This window comes from Setaria italica, chromosome I (genome assembly GCF_000263155.2).
Source record: "Setaria italica strain Yugu1 chromosome I, Setaria_italica_v2.0, whole genome shotgun sequence".
Taxonomy (NCBI): domain Eukaryota; kingdom Viridiplantae; phylum Streptophyta; class Magnoliopsida; order Poales; family Poaceae; genus Setaria; species Setaria italica.
The window spans coordinates 37,362,840-37,386,616 of record NC_028450.1 but is presented as its reverse complement, the minus strand read 5'-3'; the positions used below and the strand labels follow the sequence as shown (position 1 = coordinate 37,386,616).

Sequence of the window (23,777 nt, the reverse complement as noted above, 5' to 3'; positions counted from 1 at the left end):
TTAAATATAGACTAATTATAAAACTAATTGCATAAGACAAATCTATTAAATCTAATTAGTTTATGATTTGACAATGTGGTGCTACAGTAATTATTTGCTAATGATGGATTAATTAGCTTTAATAGATTCATCTCGCGAATTAGCCTAGAAGCTCTACAATTAGTTTTATAATTAGCTCATATTTAATCCTCGTAATTAGCATCCGAACATCCGATGTGACACAGCTAAAGCTTAGCGCATGGTATCCAAACATCCCCTTGATTACGTCGTCGCTATCGTGATTGTCCTCCTCATGCTACAGAACTGAGAGAACTCTCACAAGTCAAGTCAGAGGCGTGTATCTGAAAAAAAGGTTTGTTAGAAAACGTGGATACGTAATTCCGTATCGTAGTATCAGCTAAAAGAGAAGAAGCAGCTTAGCAGCTGTATCTTTAATAATCATCTTGCATTGTCTTTGTCTAGGACTCTCTTGTGCATGATGACAGGAGGAGCAAGCACGAGACGTAAGCATGATCAGGACACGAATAGTTACGGTGCTCCAGTAACTGAACAACATCTGATCAGAACACGACGACCCTGTGAGCTGAGTCATGATAACTCATGATCACAATCCACACCCCACCTTTTCCGCTTTTTGCTTATCCCACGATCACTCGTTTAGATAACTGAAATGGTAATTAACGTGTACATCTAACAAAGCTCCCGTATTTATAAAAAGGTGTTGCCTTGCCTTTCTCCCTCACCCGTGATACTCCCACAGATTCTTATCGAAACAAAGGAAACACCTCGCAGAAAAAACCAAAGCCACCGCACCATGGAGTCGCTGATGACGCTTCGCGCCTCGCCGGCGGTCGCCGCCTCGCCGCTGCAGACGCGCCGGCTGCCGGCTGGGCGGCAGCGCGCGACGACGTCCGTCGTCCGCGCCGCGGCGTCCGCGTCCGGCGCCGGGGAGCCGGACCTCTCGGTGCGCGTGAACGGGCTGCAGATGCCCAACCCGTTCGTGATCGGGTCGGGGCCGCCGGGCACCAACTACACCGTCATGAAGCGCGCCTTCGACGAGGGCTGGGGCGGCGTCATCGCCAAGACCGTGAGTCTCGCTCTCCCTCTCCACCCCCTCCGCGCGCGGTGGCACTGGTGTCGCGCACTTGCGCTGTGTGGTTGCGTCACAATGTTGGCACCCTTATTTGGTCTGAATCCGTCGTCGTTACGGTGCACTTGAGTACGATCTGTGGGCCGTAGTTGAGAAATTCAGTGCTCGATTCCTCCGATCACGTAAGGAGTTGACGCCATTGCCGTCTGGCCGTATGATTTCGATTCGGGTGGGAACGTACAGCGGGGACCAATTCTAAAAAAAGGTTGCTGAGAACTATGAATTAGTGCTCTCTCTTAGGTTAGTGTCGAACAGGTGGGGGTAGTGGGCTGCGTGGCTGCTTGAGCGAAATCGAAATCTAACCATGGAACTGTGGATGTGCTGATCGCATAAGTTTCTTCTGGGGACAAATCCTATGGTGGGTGCCCAAGCGACAATTGATATCAGTTGATAAAAATGGAACAATGCAGAGAAGCTGCTATTAGGGTATGACCAGGGAATTGCCTGCAGCATATACATTTTGACCTCACTGAACTGCTAATGTAGATCACTTTTCCTAAACTCCTAATGGCCAAGCTTTTTTTCTAAGAATAAGCCATTTCTGCGAAATGTGACAAACCACATTGTTCCAATAATTTGTTGACCTGCATTTTGAGTTGGATAACCAGTTTTTCTGATCAACCCTGTATCCTCCCTAGTTACTAGTAAATATAAGAAAGAAACTTTCACTCTGCTGGGCCAGTTCTGCTTTGGTTTGGACCTTCTCAATCATGAGTTCATGACTTTAGCTTTGATGGTCCCACTCTGCATTACACCTGTGTAGTCATCACTTCACCACCAATCTGTTCTTTGATCCCTTAACACTGGCTAAGCATTGCTGTTTCGTCATGTCTTTTAGGTGTCTTTGGATGCTGAAAAAGTTATCAACGTAACTCCTCGCTATGCAAAACTTCGGGCAGAACCAAATGGGGCTGCCATGGGGCGCATTATTGGATGGCAGAACATTGAACTCATCAGTGACAGGCCTCTGGAGACCATGCTGAATGAGTTCAAGCAGTTGAAGAAAGAGTATCCTGACAGGATACTCATTGGCTCAATTATGGAGGAGTACAACAAAGCTGCATGGCATGAGCTTATTGAACGTGTTGAAGAGTCTGGAGTGGTACCTTTTTTCACTTGTTTATTTTGGTGCATCTGCATACTTGATCATAATGGAATGCGACTGATATTTGTTTTTGTTAGGATGCTCTTGAGATTAATTTCTCATGTCCGCATGGCATGCCAGAGAGGAAAATGGGTGCTGCTGTGGGACAAGACTGTGATTTGCTAGAGGAAGTTTGTGGCTGGATAAATGAGAAAGCCACCGTGCCTGTTTGGGCAAAGATGACTCCTAACATTACTGATATTACACAGGTTAGTTTAATATATGTCGGTATGCATCTATGCAGTACTAAATAGTCACACTATCCTCTCTCTGTTGACCTGCGTCAACAACCAATGAATTCCTACATTATTATTTATTCCCTAACTTGTTTTCACGTCCTCAGCTTGTTTTCCACTATTTAAGTATGATTCTCTGATTTAAATCTTGCTGATCCTCCAGAAAACCAGAATAAGTCTGATTAGAAAATAAGTAATGTGCTTTATCTGTATTACCTTTTCCATTACATCTTTATGACTTTTGGATTAAATCAAGATGTGAGTTCTGGCCATTTCTGTAAATGAAACCACATACGTAGCAGCTAACTTATCTCCCTAAAAAAAGTCTTATCATACTTTTGGACATCACACAAAGGCATGAGGCCCTGACATCATATTAGTTATGGAATACAAATTTCACATCAATAGAGTTACTGATTTCTCAATGGTACCGTAGTACTTTACTGAACTGTAGAACTGCTATTTTGTACATTAGATTGCTGAGTCAGTTTTTTATTCTTTTTCTTGGTATTAGAATTCATTTTCCCATCTTGACTTAACATTTTGCAGCCTGCAAGAATAGCTCTTAAGTCTGGATGTGAAGGAGTTTCTGCCATTAACACAATTATGAGTGTGATGGGGATTAATCTCAAAACGTTGCGCCCGGAACCTTGTGTGGAAGGGTTAGATTCGATTCCCCGAGTTATTTAACATGCTCATTTATTTGTTACAAAGTTGAAACATCATCGTGTTTTGCAGGTATTCTACACCTGGGGGTTATTCTGCAAGAGCTGTGCACCCTATAGCATTGGCTAAGGTCATGCAGATAGCAAGGATGGTGAAAGAAGAATTTGCTGATGGACAGTCTCTCTCTGCCATTGGTGGAGTTGAGACTGGCAATGATGCTGCTGAGTTTATTCTTCTTGGTGCAGATACTGTACAGGTGAACTTTAAAATGATTAACAGCGTATTTGCTTACTAATCTGAGGAGCAATATTGCTAGGCCTTTTACTGTGCATACTCATGGCTTCTTCTGTCACAATAGTTGGTGCTGAGTTGTATTGTTTATTTAACAAACATCACTTTCTAGTTATCACTTTGCATATCTTGGAAATTGTCTAACCATGAATGACCTAACTCACAGGTATGTACTGGTGTAATGATGCATGGTTATCCCCTTGTGAAGAAGCTTTGCGCAGAGTTGCAGGATTTCATGCGAGAGCACAACTTTTCATCGATTGAAGAGTTTCGCGGGTATGCAACTACTCCCCATATCATGATTATTGTGTTTAGAGCCAACCGGAGGAATTACTTTATGTTGTACGTCCTGTGTTACCTCTACCTATCAAATTTCAACTCTTTGCCCCAATCTTCCAAGGACCATTTCATTACTAAAGCATGGCAATTAAACTTTGTCAGTAAATCGTCAACATGAGAGCTCAGGGCCCTCAGTAGTAAAAATAAATGCTCAGGACTATTGGCTACATGTCTTTTGCTTCCTTTCTAATCTTTTGCGGCCACATGTTTTTACTAAGTGGAAGGCGAGTTTTTATCGAAGACGTCCCTCAAGTCTTAGAAAAGATTGCCCCTTTCCAGAAAGAGAAAATGATGCGGTGTAAATGGGTTGAACATAATCATTAAACGAGGAATTGGTAACGATCAAGTCCTAATTTAAGTATGTCCCCTATAGAAACATTCCTTGTGCCCTGCTTTGCACGCCTGGCCCTACTCTGTGTGAATGATGTGGAAGTGGAACAAAGTCTTGCGTACCAATGTGATGATTGATTCCTTGACAATTTGACCTCGTTTTACTCTGTTGTCTGTTATCACTAGGAAGTTTCTCAGAAGCATCATTAGTTCAGTGCCAGATATGCACACCACTTATAGAGAATACCTGGGCTGCCCCTTTTCAAGTTTAAGATAAACATGCTGATATTTTCTGCTTTTCTGTTTTTGTTGAATCACATAAACTAAAACCGGTCTTCTCGTCATCTCAGGGCCTCGCTCCCGTACTTCACGACACACACAGATTTGGTTCACCGGCAACAGGAAGCGATTAAGCAGAGGAAGGCCATCAAGAAGGGCCTTCAATCAGACAAGGACTGGACAGGCGATGGGTTTGTCAAGGAGACCGAAAGCATGGTATCCAACTGATGCATCTCTGCAATCCCCCATCCCACCCATCATACTTCAACTTGTGACTAAACCGCGTTCATCATGTTCGAGGAAAGAATGTAAAACATTTGCTTCATCCTGACGACGAAAGACTGGGAAAACATTTGCTTCATCATGTTAAATAAATTTAGCACACCAGAATGCCATACCCAAAGCATGTAATCATCAGAACCTTGGACCTTCAGTCTATAGAACAAGTCATGATAAGTTTGCATGTCGTTTTCAGCGTCTGGTGATTGGTGAACCGTGACAACAGGTAACGTTGTGCGATGTATTTTTCATGTGAACATGAACTCGCAACACTGGGCTGAGGAATATCTGGACTTGACCTGGTAGACTTGAAGTCCAGTACGGGGTCTCCTTATCGGACCTGAGTGATGTGTGAGGACATGCTGGCCTCAGCTTCAAGTCAGGTCCAACTTCAAGTCTTCACCATATACTCATCCTGTTCGCTGCAGCGCTCGTTGCGTAACCGACGAACATGCTCCAATTGCGAGCGACACGGTGTTGATCTGTTGGACAGGACGATTCAGTCTATCAGAGAAGTCAAGTTCACTTCATGTTCAGGTTTTAGAGCTAAGACATGTGTCTGCATAAACGGAAATGGGGCCAGCAGTCTGATCTTTTCTACAAATTTCCAATTCATACTCGGCCTAGAAACCCAAGCTTGTTGGTTTCTAATTCTAAGTGCCGCTAACAAGGGCTAAAACTTAAAACTCAAAACAGAGAAACACCATGCCGTCAGTCAAACTTCAACCTTTCGGTAAGCCCACCAAAGGAACTTCGGTTCCCACTAGCATTGCCACTCATGTCTCCTCTGTCCTCTCCATACCCATTTCTTCTGCCCATATATAGCAACAACCCCTACTCACTCATGACTCATGATTCACACCACAAGAACCAGCAACCTCGTTTCAAAAACAAAAAAAAAAAGGCAGAAAAAAAAGAAGAGAGAGATCCCTGTTTGATTGGTTTGACACCAAGAACACAAAGTCCTTGACATCCTCACGGTATGTAACAGCAACATGTCGCTAGAGTTCCCAAGGCATGCCACTACTTGTTGCCACAAGGCACAAGCAATGGCATATATAGTCAACCAGTAGCAGCCTACCAGCAGGACATGGCTGCAGGCAGCGGTGGCGGCATAGAATCGTAGACCAGGCCAGAGATCAGGCGAGGAGCAGGCAAGTCGCGCGATGGCCGTGGCGGCGGCGGCCGAGAAGGCGGTGAGGTGCCTCGGCGGGGGCTTCGACATGACGTGCGACATGAGTCTCAAGTACTGCAAGGACGCCGGCGGGTGCCTGGTCGAGCGGGGCGGCGTCGAGACGGCGCCGCTCGCCGTGCCGGGTGTCGGGACGGTCGCCGGCGCGCCCGCCGACGTCAAGTGCGGCAAGGGAGACCGCGTCCGGCTCAAGTCCGGCGTGCTCGAGTTCAGCAAGGTTAGCAATGCGTACCAATAATACCGTGCATGAAAGCTTGACATCATCAGATCATTTGTTCCATTTGAGCTTTTTTGCTTAAAGTTGTTGTCTGTATAAATTGTAGGAAAAACTTTTTTTAAAAAGAAGTAAACTTGAGCTGTTTCTTTTTTATAAGTTGAGTGTTTGAATATAATCAAAAGGAGTGTGCTGTTCAATTAGAAGCTAGCAACTCTGAAACTATGTTTTAGATTGCATTGTTTTTGTCTCAGGATATCTTCAGTCCTCAGCCTGAATCTCATTTCTTCCATTAAAGATATAGAAACTTTTCTTTCCCTCTCCAATACAAGATGTATAAACTAATAGGATGTGAGCTAATTCTTATTAGGGAATTCAGATGCCATATTAATTCACTAAATTGGAGAAATAAAACTTCAATTTCAGCTAAAAACATTTAGTGTTGGTAGAGAGATTTTTTCCCCTTAAATATATTGAGTGGACTTTGAGCAAATCTACGTGATCCCACCAACAGAAGCAATCATCAACGTCTCTCCAGCAATCTATACCCAATTGTGGTGCACTACTGTCCATGTCAACCGTCAGGAATGCTGCAGTTGAGTGGAATATTAGCAACCAAGAAAGAGGGAGAAAAATATCGATTAGCCTAGGTGGTCCTGATAGTAAACTATGCACATTCCATGTTGTGATCGAATCAAATTCCGTGTAAGTTAGGAATCATCCGTGTATAAACTATTGCACGTCGAATTGGACGATCCCTCGTTTGACTTTGACCCAAGGGAAGCCGTAGAGATCATGCAGTTCATCTTCCTCTGCATCCTGCTGGTTCCTGCAAGAGTACACGTCGTTAAACTATGATCACAGATGATATAATTTTTTTTTAAAAAAATGTTCACGGAGTTCACAGAGAAGAATGTTGCAGATGTCGGAGCTGTTCAACCAGCGGAGCTCGGTGGAGGGGAAGATCCCGTCGGGGCTCTTCAACGCGTGCTTCGACCTGGACAGCGGCGCTTGGGCGCAGGACGCCCCCGCCACCAAATGCCTCGCCATGGACGGCTACTTCATCTCCCTCTTCGACCTCCGCCTCGACCGCCGCCCACTCGCGCTCGCCGACCACGTCCTCCGGGACGTCCCGGCCGCCTGGGACCCCGCCGCCATCGCAAGGTTCGTACGCAAAATTAACCGCATTGCGTTGCGGCACAGTAATTTTTTATGGCCTGTTTTTCCCTTTTAGTCCTCAGAAAGTAGCACTGCTACTGCATAAAAAAAAAACTTCTACCATTTCTACCAAAATATCATGAAAAGGAGGGAATGGAAGTCGCTTATTCATCAGTACTGCCAGCAAGTTGAGGCGAATGGTTTCGAGTGTGTCGAGCTCGTAGCGGTTACGAGTGGCAATGACTAAACTGCCGATTGATGGTTTAGTCGGCCGTGATTCTGACAGTCGATCAAGAACGCAGCATCACTACAAAACAGTAAGTTCACACCGAGAACAGGTTAAAACTGCTGAGCCGAGACTTGTGCTTCCGGAGATTCCCGACCAAGGATCCTGTTCACAACGCATGGGCGGCGGCGGCGGCTCTACGTCCTGAAACGTTGGTGTCACCATGCAAGTACGCCCAAGGACAGAACAGTTGTGACATGGACAGAGAGCTTGAAAGGGCTAGATGCCTGCGGAACGACGACGTAGACTTCCTTGGCTTCACCAAACAAGTGTTTTCGAATTTCGATCACCTTTCCGAAACCTCCGTATCACGCTACGTTCAACTGCAAAAGCTAACGAAGGCAGTTATTGCAAGACTTGGACTCGTTCCAGGTCTGAAGAACCAAGCACCAAGCAGTTCAGATGTCCAACGTCCAAGATCCGCTGCAACAAACGGGGACAGGGTATTCTTTTTAGCTCTAAACTAAACAACGCGGTTCATCGCCTCCGATTGCTTTAGAATCCAGACATCTAGCTCTTCAGCTGATTGAATATGATGCACCGTGTTCTGACCTGTACACACACATAGATGATAGATCTCCCTTTTTTTTTCCTCGAATTTGTTTGTCCGTCATTGTTGAATCTGAACAAGTCTGAACTCCCATCGAACATGCCGACAGGTTCGGCATTGACGAGCTGAACCATGGAGACCAGACGCGTAGCTCTCAGACTCTGAACTGACGCTGACACTGACACTTATCTGGCTGACTTGATCCGATCCGGTGGGCGTATGATTGTGCAGGTTCATCGAGAAGTACGGGACGCATGTGGTCGTGGGGCTGAGCATGGGCGGGCAGGACGTGGTGTACGTGAAGCAGCACGAGTCGTCGGCTCTGTCGCCGTCGGAGATCAAGGAGCATCTCGACAGGCTCGGCGACCAGCTCTTCACCGGGGCCTGCGCCATGCCTCCCCTGCGCGGCAAGTCCAAAGACAAGCTCAAGGTCCAAATTACTACTTAGTTAACAGTGTTAGTTACTGTTGTAGACTGCAGTGTAGTAATTTCAAAATGACTGCAGTAGAATTCTCACGGTGAAACACTGAAATGGTGCCAGATGCCGGAGGCCTTCAACGTGTTCGATGCCCAGGTAGCACAGCAGCGGCTTCAAGCAGGGATCACCACGCTGGTATCTTCCAAAGAGGTAACAGTTGTTACGATCTTGTGACCAAAGTAGGCAGAGAGTATTTCGCTGAGGTTTTGAGCTGGTTCTTCTTCAGGGCGTGACGGTGATCTACTCCAAGAGGGGTGGGAACACGACGGTGGGCAGCCACTCGGAGTGGCTCCTCACCGTGCCGGCGATGCCCGACTTGATCAGCGTCAAGGCCGTGCCCATCACCTCCCTCATCAAGGGCGTCGCCGGCGCCGGCTACCTCTCGCACGCCATCAACCTCTATCTCAGATGTAAGAACACCATTGCCATCTGCCATACACATTTGGCTCGCACAGGTGGCCATCAGTAACTAGTAGTTTATCATCAGCGGCGCATAGTAACAAGCAAAATGACAGCCGAAAGTGATTGTTACTTACAGATAAACCTCATGTCGCTGACCTCGAGTACTTCCTGGATTTCCAGCATCACAAGATGTGGGCTCCGGTGCTCGGCGAGCTGCCCCTCGGCCCGTGCTCCAACCGGCAGGGCTCCAGCCCGGCCTTGCATTTCAGCCCGCTGGGTTCCAAGCTCTATGTCAGCTCAAGCCAGGTGAGGATTCTGTACCCAATGCTAGCAGATTCAGTATAGAATTTGCAGGCTTTTAAACCAGTGAGATGATCGCTCGTTTCTTTGAAAGATGACATGATCACTGAACAAAATGCAGGTGATTGTTCCTAAATTGCCGGTCACTGGGATGCGACTGCACCTGGAGGGCAAGAAACACAACCGGTAAGACATGTTCCCTGATCACTGGAAATACGAGTTCGTTTGTTCTTGATGGATAACTGAATAATTTTGTTAAAAAAACAAGAGGAAAAACAATCTGGAGATCCATCCGTCGTCGTCTCCCTCTCATTCAGGCTTTTCCGTAGTGGGAGCAGAGGAATCGATGCCGCCTGCCGGTGGTTGGTCGCCGCCGGCGTAGGGGTGAGCACGGCCTGAGCAAGAGCGGGTGCCAGCTGCCCGCCGCGGCGAGGGAACGGTGGCGGAGCGACGGGGGAAAAGGCGGGGGACTAGTAGATCTGGTGGTCCCCCATCGTCGAAGTGGGGAGCTGGGGTGGTTTCGGCGCCGCCGACGCCGGATTCCCGGCGGCGGCGCCGCCCGAAGTCGCCATTAAGCTTGCTCCGGACTGTTAAGAAAATTTACGCAAACCCCCCTAAATTGAATCGCATCCAAAATTTTACATAAACCTCCCTAATTTGGATCGCGATCAATAATCGCGATCCAAATATTTGCATATAACCCTCTAAATTGGATCGCGATTTAATAATCGCGATCCAATATTTTTCATTAAACCCCCTAATAATTTTCAAAATAGTCCTTTTGTACCTGCGACCCCCGTGCTCCTCCATGTTGGCTCCCCCCTTCCCCTCCGGCGACGGCGAGGGGCGCCGCGTCGCCGCGTGAATGGGATCTCGTTCGTCTTGCGTATCTCCTCTTCCTCCCATCGCCACCGAATCTCCTCTTCCGCGCCCCCCGCGTACCCCGTCTCTCGCCACCGTCGCCCCTGTCCGACCTTGCTAGCGGTTGCATACCTGCGCAGTTGTTACGGCCTCGATTTCCGACTTGCTTATAGCGTGTTCGTGCTCGTGCATCAGGTTGGCCATCCACCTGCAGCACCTGTCCACCACGCCGGCGTTCATCGCCGCCGCGCGCCACGACAAGCCGCCGGCATGGCGAGGGTCGGAGGCGGCCTCCGACGACCGCTTCTACGAGCCGGTCCAGTGGCGGATGTTCGCGCGCGTGTGCACGGCGCCGGTCAAGTACGACCCCGGGTGGCGGGGCGCCGGCGCCGGCGACCGCGACCGGCGCGCGGCCTGGGTCGTGACGGGCGCGCGACTCCACGTCGCGGCGCACGACTCCACCGACGTACTGCACCTTGGCCTCCTCTACGCCGAGCTCCCCGGCTGTGCCGTCGTGCAGTCCAGGTGGGCGCGCGGCGCGACGAGGCTGTCCGGCAAGTCGAGCCTCCTCTCGGCTGTGTCCCCCGTGGGGTCTTCCGGCGGCGGCAGTGGCGGTTCGCAGAAGGACAGGCAGCAGCCGAGTAAACCAGAGGCCGTCAACATCGACTCCGGCATGCTCGCCGGCGGGCCGCCTGTGCCGGTGGCCGCGCAGAAGATGCTGAGGCTCGTGGACACCTCGCAGGTGACCATGGGGCCGCAGGACAGCCCTGGGTACTGGCTGGTCACCGGCGCAAGGCTCGACGTCGACAATGGGAGGATCTCGCTGCACGTCAAGTTTTCCCTGCTTGCCCCGGCTTCCTGACAAGATGTTCATTCATCCAGAGATTGTACAGTTTTTTTTTCCTGAAGCTCAAAACTAACCGCTGTAAGAACACACATCTTGTTTGCCCTTTTTGTTTTTCAACCATTCTTTCATGTTTTGGTTCTGGTAAGAGTACTGTGGATGCTGCTGCAAGGTAGCAAATTAACATTGCAAACGAGATGTACCTACTTTTCAAAAAAACGAGATGTACCATTTTATTTTTGTTAAGGGAAATTCCATACAGTAAAGTGCAACCCTTGTAATATCTATGAACGGAATGCATGGATGACTGGCAGCTAAACATAGTTGGAATTAGGGGTGGCAACGGGTTGGGCAAGGTGCGGGTAAGGCATTTGCCCATCCAAAAGCATGCCCGACAAGATGAATTTTACCCGTACAAGCGAAGCGTTTCGGGTAAAATTCTATGGCCGCGCCCGTGCCCACAGGGTACCCGGCGGGTATCGGCGCCTGTCAAGCGGCATAATAAAGACATGTCAACAAATTCATATCAACGAGCACAACAATAATTTGACAACCACAATACCATATAAGCAATAAACACAATTCAAAGTTCACAACCGGTGATCAATCCATCCACAAAATGATATAAACACGCATAAGTCTCACTCGCACAAGCCAAATAAGCACTACAATATAAGGATTAAATATTGTCTAGTAGCCACACACAAGCCAAATAAATATAGTAGGGTATCTTATCTGAGCATCTCACTAGTCATGTATAAACACTACAATATAAAGGCTAGAATTTCTTGGTGAGCTTGACCATATCTATATAATTGGACTTTGATGAGTGGTAATTTACGTACTACTTCGGTTTCGAGTAACCTGACATATACCCACCAGTAAGGTTTCTTACCCGCGTCTTGCCCGCAGGCGAGAATTCATGCCCGTACCCTCACCTGTGGGCAAGAACTAATGCCCATAACCTCACCCATCAGGTATGAAACTGTGGCGGAACCGTCCGACTTAAATTGGCTTAAGTGCGTCTAATCGTTGTTGGAACAATAATTATACAAAACACACTTAAAATAGTGTAAGCCCGGTAGTCCGTCGAGTGTCCCTAGGATGCCTCGAAACATCCACGACGTGTTTCATAGCCATACCTTAGGATTGCTTCCACGATGGGCAAGCATCAACAAATATTACATTTTTACAGACATACAGGAGGTACGAATTATTACAAACCGTAGATTGAAATAAACTTGACAGTGCAAGTTAGATCATTGCTAGGAGTTTTGAACATGAAACCAGTCCAATGGCAAGTAATTATACAACTAAGTTTTATTCTAGGTATTATGAGACCCATAAATACCCTAGTTCTTCGGGACTTCTTCTTTGGTTGTCCCCTGCTATGCTTCTGGAAACAAGAACAAGGGAACCCCTGAGTACGAGGGTACTCAACAAGACTGACCTGACTAATATATAGATTAAAAATATTGTATGAAAGCTTTATGGTGTACTGGCTGACTCACAAATTTGCGGAAAGCTTAGTGGAACCTTAATTTTATCATTTTATTCCAGTTTAGTTGTTACCTAACTAGTCTAGGTGAATAAAACATTTTTGAGCAACCAGATGGAACTAAGTCATATAGTATATTAATTTTAGGAAAATATTTATTCAACTTGATTACTCTACGATGCTTAAGCGATGATCAAGTGCATTCATAACTGAGCATTGCAGCGATCCGGACCGATTTACATCCTGCGGGAGATACCTCATCATCAGCTATGCACAACGGATCAGGTTGTGCATAACAACCTTTCGATTAGCCATACCCAAAGATGGAAAATATAACTACCCGAACCCAGGGACGCACCCCCCACATGGGACCCCACGTCTAGCCTGATCTCCATGTGAGTTTCAGGCTACGCCCCTGCCACTCTCCAACACGTCAAGCACGGGTACGAAATATTTCCAATCAACGAGCCAACTAACCTATCGAGCTTTGCTGGTCCCCAGAGATAGTAAGCAATCAGATAATATCACTTGATCAAAGGTTAAGACAACGACGGGCCTTAACCAAATTAACTTAGTTGACAGAACTACCATCTCTAGCTTCTGTCCACCTTTCCAAAATTTCAAGCTATTTTCCTTGATTAACATGTATGACCAAAATTTACCTTAAAGGTTGAGTAACAAAAGTTACTTAAAAGGTATCTAAGCATTGCTAAGCATAGGATGATTACAGGTGGCAAAGATGTCTTGTTAGATTATACACAAGAGCATGTTGCAATCAACTCCTAAACTTAATGCATACATAAGAAAATAACCAATACTTGGACTCATGAATAATAATTTCATGAATAATAATTTCTGAAACTAGATAGGCTTAGATGCACCGGGGCTTGCCTTGATTCACAAAAAAGTTAGTATCCTCGGAAGATCCTTCCATACAAGGGATCAATTCAATAACCCCTTCAAATTCCTGAGGCTCTTCAGAGATTTTCGAGAAATCCACTTCCGAGGCTTCTGTTACTATGATAAGATGCATGCCAAAGTCAGAGATGCAAAACTTGTTGAAACAGAAGACTATACAACTCATTTTCATGATAAAGCTACAAGCCAGCACTAATCTACCCATAAAGATTAACCCACAATTTTAATTTCCTTTAACTACCAAGAAAAGTATTATAATTAATTTCTAATCTAAAAAAACTTAAATTCAATGGATTAATAATTATTTGTGAATAATAAAACATTATTCAGAATTTTATTTATTTTTATAAAGATTAAGTATTTATTTAAATACCTTCGTCAAGGCATTAATAAATACTTAAAAAATTATTATTTTTTCCTTAGGGTTTAAGAATTTTTAATGCATAAAGGAAAATAAAATACAACTAATTAAATTGGTTTCACTGTTTTTGGACAAACTTTACACAAACCCCCTTAATTTGATCCACTATTTTACAGAAAACCCCCTACCAATAATCGGGATCCAAATATTTTCATATACCCCCTAAATTGGTATTTTCAAATTAGTCCCTCTTGTGCCTGCGAGATCCTCCGTGCTCCTCCCTCGGGACTCCCCCTTCCCCTCCGGCGACAGCGAGGCTGTCCGGGAAGTCCAGGTGGGCGCGCGGCGCGGCGAGGCTGTCCGGGAAGTCGAGCCTCCATTCTGCCGTTTCCTCCGCGGGGTCTTCCAGCGGCGGCGCAGTGGCAGTTCACAGGACAGGCAGCAGCCCCGTCAACATCGACTCCGGCGTGCTCGCCGGCTGGCCGCCCGTGCCGGTGGCCGCGCAGAAGATGCTGAGGCTCGCGGACACCTCGCAAGTGACCATGGGGCCGCAGGACAGCCCTGGGTACTGGCTGGTCACCGGCGCAAGGCTCGACGTCGACAACGGGACACGGGAGGATCTCGCTGCACGTCAAGTTTAGCTTACTGACAAGATGTTCATCATCCAGAGATTGTACAGTTTTTTTCTGAACCTCAAAACCAACCGCTGTAAGAACACATCTTTACCTGTTCGTTTCGGCTGAATAGTTTCAGCTTATTCAGCCGGCTTATCAGCCACCGAATAGTGTTTTTCTCTCACAACAAATTAGCTGTTTCAGCTTTTCAATCGGCTTATAAATCCAGCCGAACAGGCTTGTTTGCCCTTTTTGTTTTTTCAACCATTCTTTCATGTTTTTGGTTCTTGTAAGAGTGCTGTGAATGTTGCTGCAAGGTAGCAAATTAACATTGCAAACGAGATGTATCATTTTATTTTTGTTAAGGGAAGTTCCATACAGTTAACTGAACAGAATGCATGGCATGACTGGCAACCAAAAACTGTTGCAGAACCAGAAAGCGTTATTTGACCCGATGACGGAAGCACCAACATTAAAAACATTCATAAGCAACATATCTGTAGTTAGTCGTACTAAGCGAAGGTAGAAACTTTACAAACTTCAGAATAAGGCGAAAAATGAATCAAGGTTCCAATGCAAGTCAAGCTACAAGCATAAAGTGAAATGACGGCACACAAAAGTTCCAAGTCGCATATACACCAGATATCAGCTCGTAGCGGTTTGCCTGCCTTGATCCATCAGACCATTCATGCACCACAATCAACATGCTGATTGCAAATGATGAGGATATGTACAAGAGCAAACCTGCTGGCAGTGCTCAATGGAATCTCAAGTTCTGATTCATATTATTAAGGAGGGACGTCAAATCAGGCTCCATCTTTCTGAGGAAATTTCTTCTCTGCTTGATGCATAAAAGCCTGTCATATACACACCATGGAAAGCTGATAAGATGTGGCCGGTCATAACCTTCATTGTAGCTGCCCCAGTACTGTGGGTGATAAGTAACGTGATACCAAGCTGAGGCCTTGGCCTCTATGGCATCTTGACCAATTCCATCCTCGCCCGTGCTCATCTCGTTGAACCATGACCTAGCTTCCTTCCTCAAAGATCTCACAGCCATTCTAATTGCATCAGCATCACTACTCTTGGTGAAATTCTTTGCCATCTTAAGAATACATCCGCTAATTATCTCAGCTTCACTTTTTATGCCATAGTGGTCCATAAGATTGCCCAACTTGAAATCATACTCTTCCTTAAACTCTACAGCCTCGGAAATGTAATCCTCGTAGCCATCAACAATCAAATCAGTGTCATAAGACTGCCTTGCTACATCCCTTGTAAAGTGCTTTATGTGAGGAGTGTGCTTCTTTATTTCCCTGTATAGCCTCCCAATCACACCACTTGATTTGTAGGTGACTTTGTCGAGCTTTTCCATAAAATCAGGATACTCCTTAACATGTAGCTCAGGTGGAATCAGAGCCGGCACTCCAGTCTTTGGGAAATCAACAGCTACAGAGAAGAGCTTGGCCAGTTTAATGCACGGTAAACTTTCAGCCTTAAGACGTTCCTTATCTGCAAAGACCACATGCGCGTTGGCAATAATCCCCAGACTCTCATTAACTATGTAGTTTGTGAAATACTCCTGTATTTCCTGCACAATATAATAAGATCGATCATTTCAAAGCATGGTATGAGATATGTTCACAAGTGGATGATGATTCTATCTATTTAATTTGAATATAACAGCACCACGAGCACACAATGTTTAACTCCGAGAAATACAACTAAATACTTTATTGTTCAGGAGAAAAACGCCAATGAGAAAAAGCAACTCAAAGACCAACACACAACTTAATGATAGCATTAATGCAAATAGATCAAGTGTTGCAACAACTGCGTGAAAGATGAATGGTTTTAAATTAGAAACTACCTCGATTGTAACATCATGGTCTAATATGTCTGCTGGTGCTGGAGTATAGTCCATAGGCTCCACCATACGACTTGGAATAAGAGTTTGATCCCAAGAAACAAAATATATGTCCCCATCAAGATCACTCCCTGAACACTCATTAGGGTGCGGTCTGCATCCATGAATACCAGAATTTGAAAGTGGTTTAGAGAAGAATTGTCACAATGCAAGGATTAGCATCCACATAAGACAAAAATGGACAACATCATAGCCATCAGTAATACCCAAACTTAACTAATAAAAAGGTTACGCAATCTAAAACTTTAACTTGACGTGCAGTGCCATTCAAAAGATTTCTATTGGTACAAACATATGAAACCAAGGATTAATTTTTCTTAAGAAAAGAGCTTGTTGAAAATTACTAGTAAACATGACATTATATTGTTAAAATACATGCCTTGGTCCCTGTTGTGGAAAGACAACACAGTCAAACATGTGGTGCAGGTACGGAACATCGACAGCATGGAGAACCCGTATGTCACCGGGGTGGAGGCAAGGATTTTTGGCAACAACTACTTTTCCTGTTACAACGAATTTGCGATGGTCATCTGCACAGTAAGAAGCTTGAATGAATACCTGGCCATACTTCAGTGTGCGGGTTTCATCCAAGCATCCCATCATTGCCCGTCCTTGTGGGATGAATATCCTTGACTTTGTTTTCAATTCTAGCAGCTTGGATGCTCTAAAAGTTTGTAGCAGCATGGAAAGATATGGTTCATGATCAGGCTGGTAGCCACATGACAACAATTCTTTAACTACATTAGTTACTTCTCCCATGGGCATAAGTTCAATTGCTTCACTAGCAGCCTGCGGTTCAGTTACCATTCTGTTTAACTGCCTCACAGCTTCCTCCTGCTTTAGTTCAAAGACAGTACCACTAACTCCGAGTGTTGAGAGAAGAGTGATCAACTGTCGATTCAAGAAGCATGGTTGGTACTTGCTGTATGCAAGGACATCCAGGGTGATATTTTCGGACTGGAACTTTGACATACTTTTTCTCAAAGAAAGCTTACGATTTGATGCTGGATCAATAGCGACAACACCTTTGTAACCGCCATACCTTATCTGAAAAACTGAAGGAGCAAAGCGTTTCAATTTGCACTTCATAGCCACCTCCAATGCAAAGTTAGCTGAGATCTTTCCAATTCCATCAGAGAATATGTATTCCGTGCCATCTGTTATATCAGTTATATCAGGAATTTCTTCCACCTCATACCTGGGTACCTTTAAAGTTTCTGTTGAGGAACTAAAAGATTGACCAAGCCTTGCAGCATACTTCGCCACATTTCTGATATTGCGAAAGTCCCCCATCCACTTCCTGATGTCACTTGCAGTCAATCCCGGCCGAGAAGCAAACATCCATGCAGAGTTATCTCGGAGTTGGCTTGAGGAAAAGGCAAGAAACTCAAAGTGCTTGCCACCAATACTGATGCCATTTGAAAGGACTGACAGAACTCTATTATACAGAGCAGTTCTCCTGGCATCATTTCCAGAAGCAGAACGAGGTGACAAATCAACTGAACGGAGCTTCTCACAGTCCTCATCAACAAATGAAATCCGAAGGAAGTTATCTAAATCAGCAGAGAAATGCCGTACAACACGATTGGAGACATTTATTTCAGGTCCATAAAAATACACTTTAGCAGGGGTAACTTGCACCCTGTGGACATAAACCAATCCATCATCCAGAGATATACCAGATGACCTTTGCAGTGCATAGCGCGATTTCCGAATTTTTGAGTATTGCAGAGCTAACCAATTTGTTGGATTCAAGCAGGTGCTTTTCAAATATGACATCTTTAAAAGTGCACGCTTTATATGATCAATAGGTACATGTTTTGGGCTAACCAGACAGAAGAAGTTGTCATCCAATGTTGGCCCACTGAGTGTCCCATTCTGAACCAAATGATTGATTTTGAAGAGTATCTCATAAGGGACCTCTATGTAATCAGGAGATTTCACAATTGGAACAAAGCTGTTACCACAGGAATATGAATACCCTTTCTGACATTCAAAGTCAAGATTGTGCTCTTTATAGTAAACAAAGTAGTCAGCAATGTTTGGGAGCTCACACTGTTGTGGCACCTCCAGACAGAGAATAGATGATTGCCCGATGCTAGCTGATGGAGTAAAATCAATAGTCCTTGTCCACTGTTCATCTGTGTCGTCCCTAAACCAGTTGAAGAAAGGATCCTCATACATAAGACCTGAACGGCGTGGGAGCAATTCATAAATTTTAGGAGCTGCCTGAACCTGAAACATTACAAAGTTTTGAGTTTATCTGAACTCTAAAGCTCAAAACTTTCACCAAATAGCAGCATTTCTAAGTAGCTGAAAATTGATAACTGACTACTGTGGTGGATCACTGATTGGATGGGTATAATGTTAGAAATTAGAAATATGCTAAACTCATGTCATATTGGAAATTATTTATAGCCAACATGTCATTTCCATTTCACTAAACTAAAAAGTATGCTAAAGTCATTTAACATAATCTTATGTGACTGGATTTCCCAGTATACTAGAAAGGACAGAGCCATAAAAAGAAAAGGTTGCCGAAATGAAAAAGGTGCACCATAGACAAAATACAAAGAAGATCGAAAAAAAAAGAAAAGACAAGAAAGACATTAGTAAGAAATAACCCATTCTTGTAGTCAGTAATGCTTGCATCAATTATTTCTGTATCTTTCAGAGGATAAAAAAAACTTATGTGACTGGATTGCCTAGTATGCTAAAAAGATATAGCCATAAAAAGGAAAAGTTTGCCTAAATGAAAAGGTTCACAATTTATAGACTTATACAAAGAAAATATGAAGATGTATAAGATAAGAAAGACATAAGAATAACTCATTCTTGTAGTCAGTTATGCTTGCATCACTTAGTTATGTATCTTTCAGAGGATTAAGAAGGTAGAACCTAAAAAAAATGCAGTGAAAATCTCCAAGAAAGGTGTATTGTACAGGAAACAAACCTGAAACAAAAGGAACTTTGTCTGTGACAAATAAGCAGGGGGGCGATGAAGCTGCATCTCCCATATACTCTCATAAGAAAGTTCAAGCTTATATTTAATAAGATTGTAGGAGAGGTAAAAGTAAATCTTTTTCATATCAAATCCAAATTGAACCGAAATATTCCTCACACTAAAAAGGGTATATAGAATGTTTTCCTTAACCAAGCAACCCAAATGCAGAGCAGCAGCATCCAGAGAAAACATTGCAATTCTTGGTCTTGGAACAATGTCACGATCTGCAGGTCTGGCTTTCAGATAAATGCATCTGCTCCGAAGAGCATTTCTTTGGGCCGCATTTTCTACCAAGGAAGCACATTCCTGTGTCTGGAACTGAACTATAGCAAACGCCTTTGAGGTTGCAGTGATGTTCCTCGGATGCCTGAGCTTGAGAGCATAGACGGTTCCAGCGCCGGCAATTCGCTCCAAAAAATCCTTGACATACTCGGCACTGTCAGTTAGAGCAAATCCTGACACCTGAATAGTCCTTCCCATGGTGCATATCTCAACTACAACAACACAAGTTGTGATAAAATCAATTAGTCATTAGGAAGGACACATAGCTCTGGATATATAAGCCAGGCCTAATCTTCAGGAAACACATATTTTACTTGTCTCTTACTCCAGACAGATTCTAAATTAAAGAAGCAAACAAGGACATATGAAAGAACAGAAACACTCAACCATCACGACTTTACTGGAATATGATGATACCGGGAATCTACGTATTTGGATAATTCATTGTCTGATTCGATATGAGACATAATTATATCTTACAAAAATAAAGCATCCCATTTCCCCCTCAGGAACTTAAATCACGGCAATGCAGTAGCAGAAACGTGGCGAGAGAACCAAACACTGAAAGGTCGCTCCTTCAGTAAGCAACAACAAACAGACACACGTTCGTTGATCATCATCAGACACACGTGCGTACACCCCAACGTCTCCACTGCTGCACTCCCCACATTTAATCCTCCTCAAAAATAAAATGAGAAAAATATTTTTTTAAAAAAAAAGGAAAAACACGAAAGGTCATCACGTCATTATTAGCAACTCCAACTGAGATACCTCCGCTTAAACCACCCAAAACCCTTCCTCCCCCGACTAAATCTCCACGGAAAAAACAAGCATTAGCACCAGATCACCCTCTCACGCCACCTAGAAGGACCGAAAAGGCATGCAACTCCGCAACAAATCCACCGATACAAAAAGGGGCAACCTAAAATTTGCAGCACCCAGGGAGCACTGAAGACAGCTATCGCACGCACGGCGAGATTCCGCGACCCCGCGCGCCCGCCGGCGAGGCGGAGGCTGCCGGGGACGGGAAGTGGGGGAGATAGTCAGATAGCGCAAGAGATCGCACCTTCTGTTGCGGCTGCTCGCCGATGAGAGCGCGATGGTTTCTGTCGCCAACAACAATGGTGATTGCGGCGGGCTGCGCGAGGAGACTTGTGTTAGAGTCGGTCAATGTGCACGTAACATTTTAAACGGTGACGGGATGGTGGGCCCGATGGTTTCTGGGATGAATTGGATAGAGTCGGAGGGCGCAGCGCCGTCGATTTTTTTCCGTGACACGGCAGGCCCCGTTTGGTTCCGGGACAAGAATGTAAATATAGATTAATTACAAAATCAATTGTACCGATGGAGACTAATTATCACATCGAAGTTTAGATACTAATTAGTAGTATTAAACATAGATTAATTAAAAAACAATTACCCCAGACGGAGGCTAATTCGCGAGACGAACCTATTAAGTCTAATTAGTCCATGATTTGACAATGTGATGCTACAGTAAACATGTGCTAATCATAAATTAATTAGATTTAATAGATTCGTCTCGCAAATTAGCCTCCATCTGTGTAATTAGCTTTATAATTAACTCATATTTAGTCTTTCTAATTAACCTTCGAAGATTCGATGTGACATGGATTAAATTTTAACTCAATAACTCAATAATCCAAAGACCCAGAGCCGGATGAGAGGGGTGGAGACCCGAACTTAAGGATGGGGTAAAAAGAATCGGGCTAATTTTTTTATATATTTATGGCTAAAATAATTAAGAATTGAATTGGCTTGTGAAAGGGCTTGGTACCATGATCCTTTAACGAGGGATTGGAAGCCTAATAATGTGAAATGTCATGTCTCGGACCTCAAGGGTCATTCATGTTATTTTTAAAATGGATACAATCTTAAGATTCAAAAATTGTCCCATAAAACCTAGTAAAATCCTAGCTTTTGGATCAGCAAATATTTTGCATGTTGTTGAGGTGATTTTTAAAATATCGGACCTCAAGGGTCATTCATGTTTTTTTTAAAATGGATACAATCTTAAGATTCAAAAATTGTCCCATAAAACCTAGTAAAATCCTAGCTTTTGGATCAGCAAATATTTTGCATGTTGTTGAGGTGATTTTTAAAATTTTGCATGCCAGCAACTCAACTGAGGTGGTTTCATTAAAATCCTACATGGTTGCTTTAACGATCATGGAAACTTTATTGCCAAAAATGATATATAGTCATGTCACAAAGAGAAGGAATTGGATAGGCTGAAATGACAGGGGCCGCATATCCATGAGAAACAAATATGTAAAAGGCAAGCTACGATATTTCTAAAAATCGTTAAAGAGTTAATATATAGGAGATTGTGTTTCTCTAAGCATTTATCTTTTCACTTTACATAGACGACCAGGTTGATCTTAAACTTTGGCATATCATGTGTGGATTATCTTTTCTTTACCAATACCTAGAAATATTCATGTTTGAATTTTCATATGTTTCCACCTAAGTTTGGTCTAGGAAGGATGGACCATAATCGTTATAACAAATACTCTCTCCGTCTCTCTTATGGAGTTTATCCCTAAATAGAAGAACTTTGTGGTATCCAATCAAGAGCTAGTCAATAGTGCCAATAAGGATTTCATTAGTTGTGCCATTACTTGTGCCCCAAAATTTGTGTGCATTTCCCTGATCCCCGGGAAAATATTCTCTTTTTTTAGAAATGCTTGGAAAGATATTCTTAGTAACAAGCCTAACAAATTCTTGGCAAGTAGTTGCATCTTATTCCAAAGGGGAAAACAAGAGGAAGAATGCAGTCCACTAGAAGCAAGCTTTCATCGCCCATTTGCAACCGAAGACGGTCGAGGACATGATGGCCATGTTATACTTACCTTGTTTCCACCAATGCAAGATCGACAACGAAAAGGCAACGGGTAGCAGCCCCTGATCCAAAGCCAAAACCTCTGCGTAGAGCAAGGACGAAGGGCCACAAAAAGCAGCAGTTTTTAACGCCCAGAGCCCCATGTTAGCGAAAGTGACATGCTAGTACGAGTAGCTTGGCACGGTGCCCTTTGGCTCGTGACGAAGCATCCCTGTGATTCTCAAGATTCCTGCTTCCACTCACTGGCTAGAGCATTGACTTGACTTGACTAAATAGTGATAGGGCCTTGCAGGCGAAGCAACCGTGGCCGATTCGCTTCATGCACTGTTGTATACTGGAAACAAAGCAAAGAAAAGGACATGAAACCATCGTGGAAAGCCAGGGAAAGAGGACGAAAATTTGGTCCACAGAGGCCAGGACAAAGAAATGCAATTGACGAAGATGCCTCCTGCTCCCCGTCCGTGTCCTACACGCTATAATACACTCAAGCTAAGCTGTACGATCGGCAAGGATTTGTCGCCAAGAAACAGGATGAAGTCTTGAAGAAGACAGATTATTACATAATCTAAGCTTGCAGGCGACAGTGTGATTGAGTCGTTTTCAAGATCAAATCATGCGGACCTCATCCGCTTAAAGGACATGTGATCGAACCAAATACCAATATATCGTCAAACAGGAATGCAACAGGGAACAAGCAATTGGTCGGTACCCCAAAGAACCTAAAACATTTCATCCAAAACTGACCGCCTCCGAAACATGAACAGAAGCACAAGTTCAATTCGGTGAGATTAACAGCAGCTCGCAGCCTAGAGTGCACTCTACTTGACGTTTTCAAGACCTAATCATGCACCTGATCAAGACTGAAAGGCACAGATCGTCCAACCTAGCTATACAACTACAGGCAACAGCGAAGGATTACCTAGACTACGAAGCAAGTCGTGTCAGATGCAAAACCTACTTTTCCCCAATCTAAGGCATGTCAGGGTCATTTGTGCTATTTTCATCGCAGAATGAATAAGAACCGGAGAACAAGTACAATATGAAATGAGGATCTGGAACGCTAAATGACCATGTAATATAAATCCAGCATTAAAAGCTTCCGTAAGAAACATGTTTTTTGACTCCCTCCGTTTTTAACGTACTACTATTACTTTTCTTAAATGTCATATATTTAAAAAACAGAGGGAATACTAACCAAAAGATCAGCATATTAAACCGTTCAGTAATAAGCACGGGATAATGATGTTCCAATGCAAATCAAGCTACATGCATGAAGCACATAGAAGTTTGCTTGTATTCATCGATCAGATCATT

General features: G+C 44.3%; 3 protein-coding genes across 4 annotated transcripts; 2 read left to right on the top strand and 1 right to left on the bottom strand.

The window, feature by feature from the left end:
• The first annotated feature begins 733 nt into the window (after nucleotides 1–733).
• Nucleotides 734–4,902, top strand: LOC101776256 (dihydropyrimidine dehydrogenase (NADP(+)), chloroplastic). The gene is made up of 7 exons (XM_004953794.2): nucleotides 734–1,087; nucleotides 1,989–2,252; nucleotides 2,333–2,503; nucleotides 3,080–3,192; nucleotides 3,269–3,452; nucleotides 3,654–3,763; nucleotides 4,507–4,902. Exons 1-7 carry the CDS (start codon nucleotides 815–817, stop codon nucleotides 4,661–4,663), a joined length of 1,272 nt encoding a protein of 423 aa, XP_004953851.1. The 5' UTR covers nucleotides 734–814; the 3' UTR covers nucleotides 4,664–4,902.
• Nucleotides 4,903–5,556: 654 nt separating this feature from the next.
• Nucleotides 5,557–11,260, top strand: LOC101775577 (MACPF domain-containing protein At1g14780). Of its 2 annotated transcripts, none has more exons than XM_004953792.3 (8): nucleotides 5,557–6,123; nucleotides 7,043–7,284; nucleotides 8,346–8,544; nucleotides 8,623–8,742; nucleotides 8,819–9,002; nucleotides 9,131–9,300; nucleotides 9,416–9,480; nucleotides 10,351–11,260. In XM_004953792.3, exons 1-8 carry the CDS (start codon nucleotides 5,881–5,883, stop codon nucleotides 11,015–11,017), a joined length of 1,890 nt encoding a protein of 629 aa, XP_004953849.1. In that variant the 5' UTR covers nucleotides 5,557–5,880; the 3' UTR covers nucleotides 11,018–11,260. The 2 variants fall into 2 exon arrangements, with proteins under 2 accessions (XP_004953849.1, XP_004953850.1); XM_004953793.3 differs by having other exon boundaries at nucleotides 5,558–6,123; nucleotides 8,656–8,742.
• Nucleotides 11,261–14,835: 3,575 nt separating this feature from the next.
• LOC101775178 (probable RNA-dependent RNA polymerase 1) lies at nucleotides 14,836–20,769 on the bottom strand. The gene is made up of 5 exons (XM_004953791.2): nucleotides 20,670–20,769; nucleotides 19,271–19,815; nucleotides 16,697–18,552; nucleotides 16,261–16,411; nucleotides 14,836–15,981 (listed from the first exon to the last, which is right to left on the bottom strand). Exons 2-5 carry the CDS (start codon nucleotides 19,799–19,801, stop codon nucleotides 15,148–15,150), a joined length of 3,372 nt encoding a protein of 1,123 aa, XP_004953848.1. The 5' UTR covers nucleotides 19,802–19,815; nucleotides 20,670–20,769; the 3' UTR covers nucleotides 14,836–15,147.
• Between the last annotated feature and the right edge of the window lie 3,008 nt (nucleotides 20,770–23,777).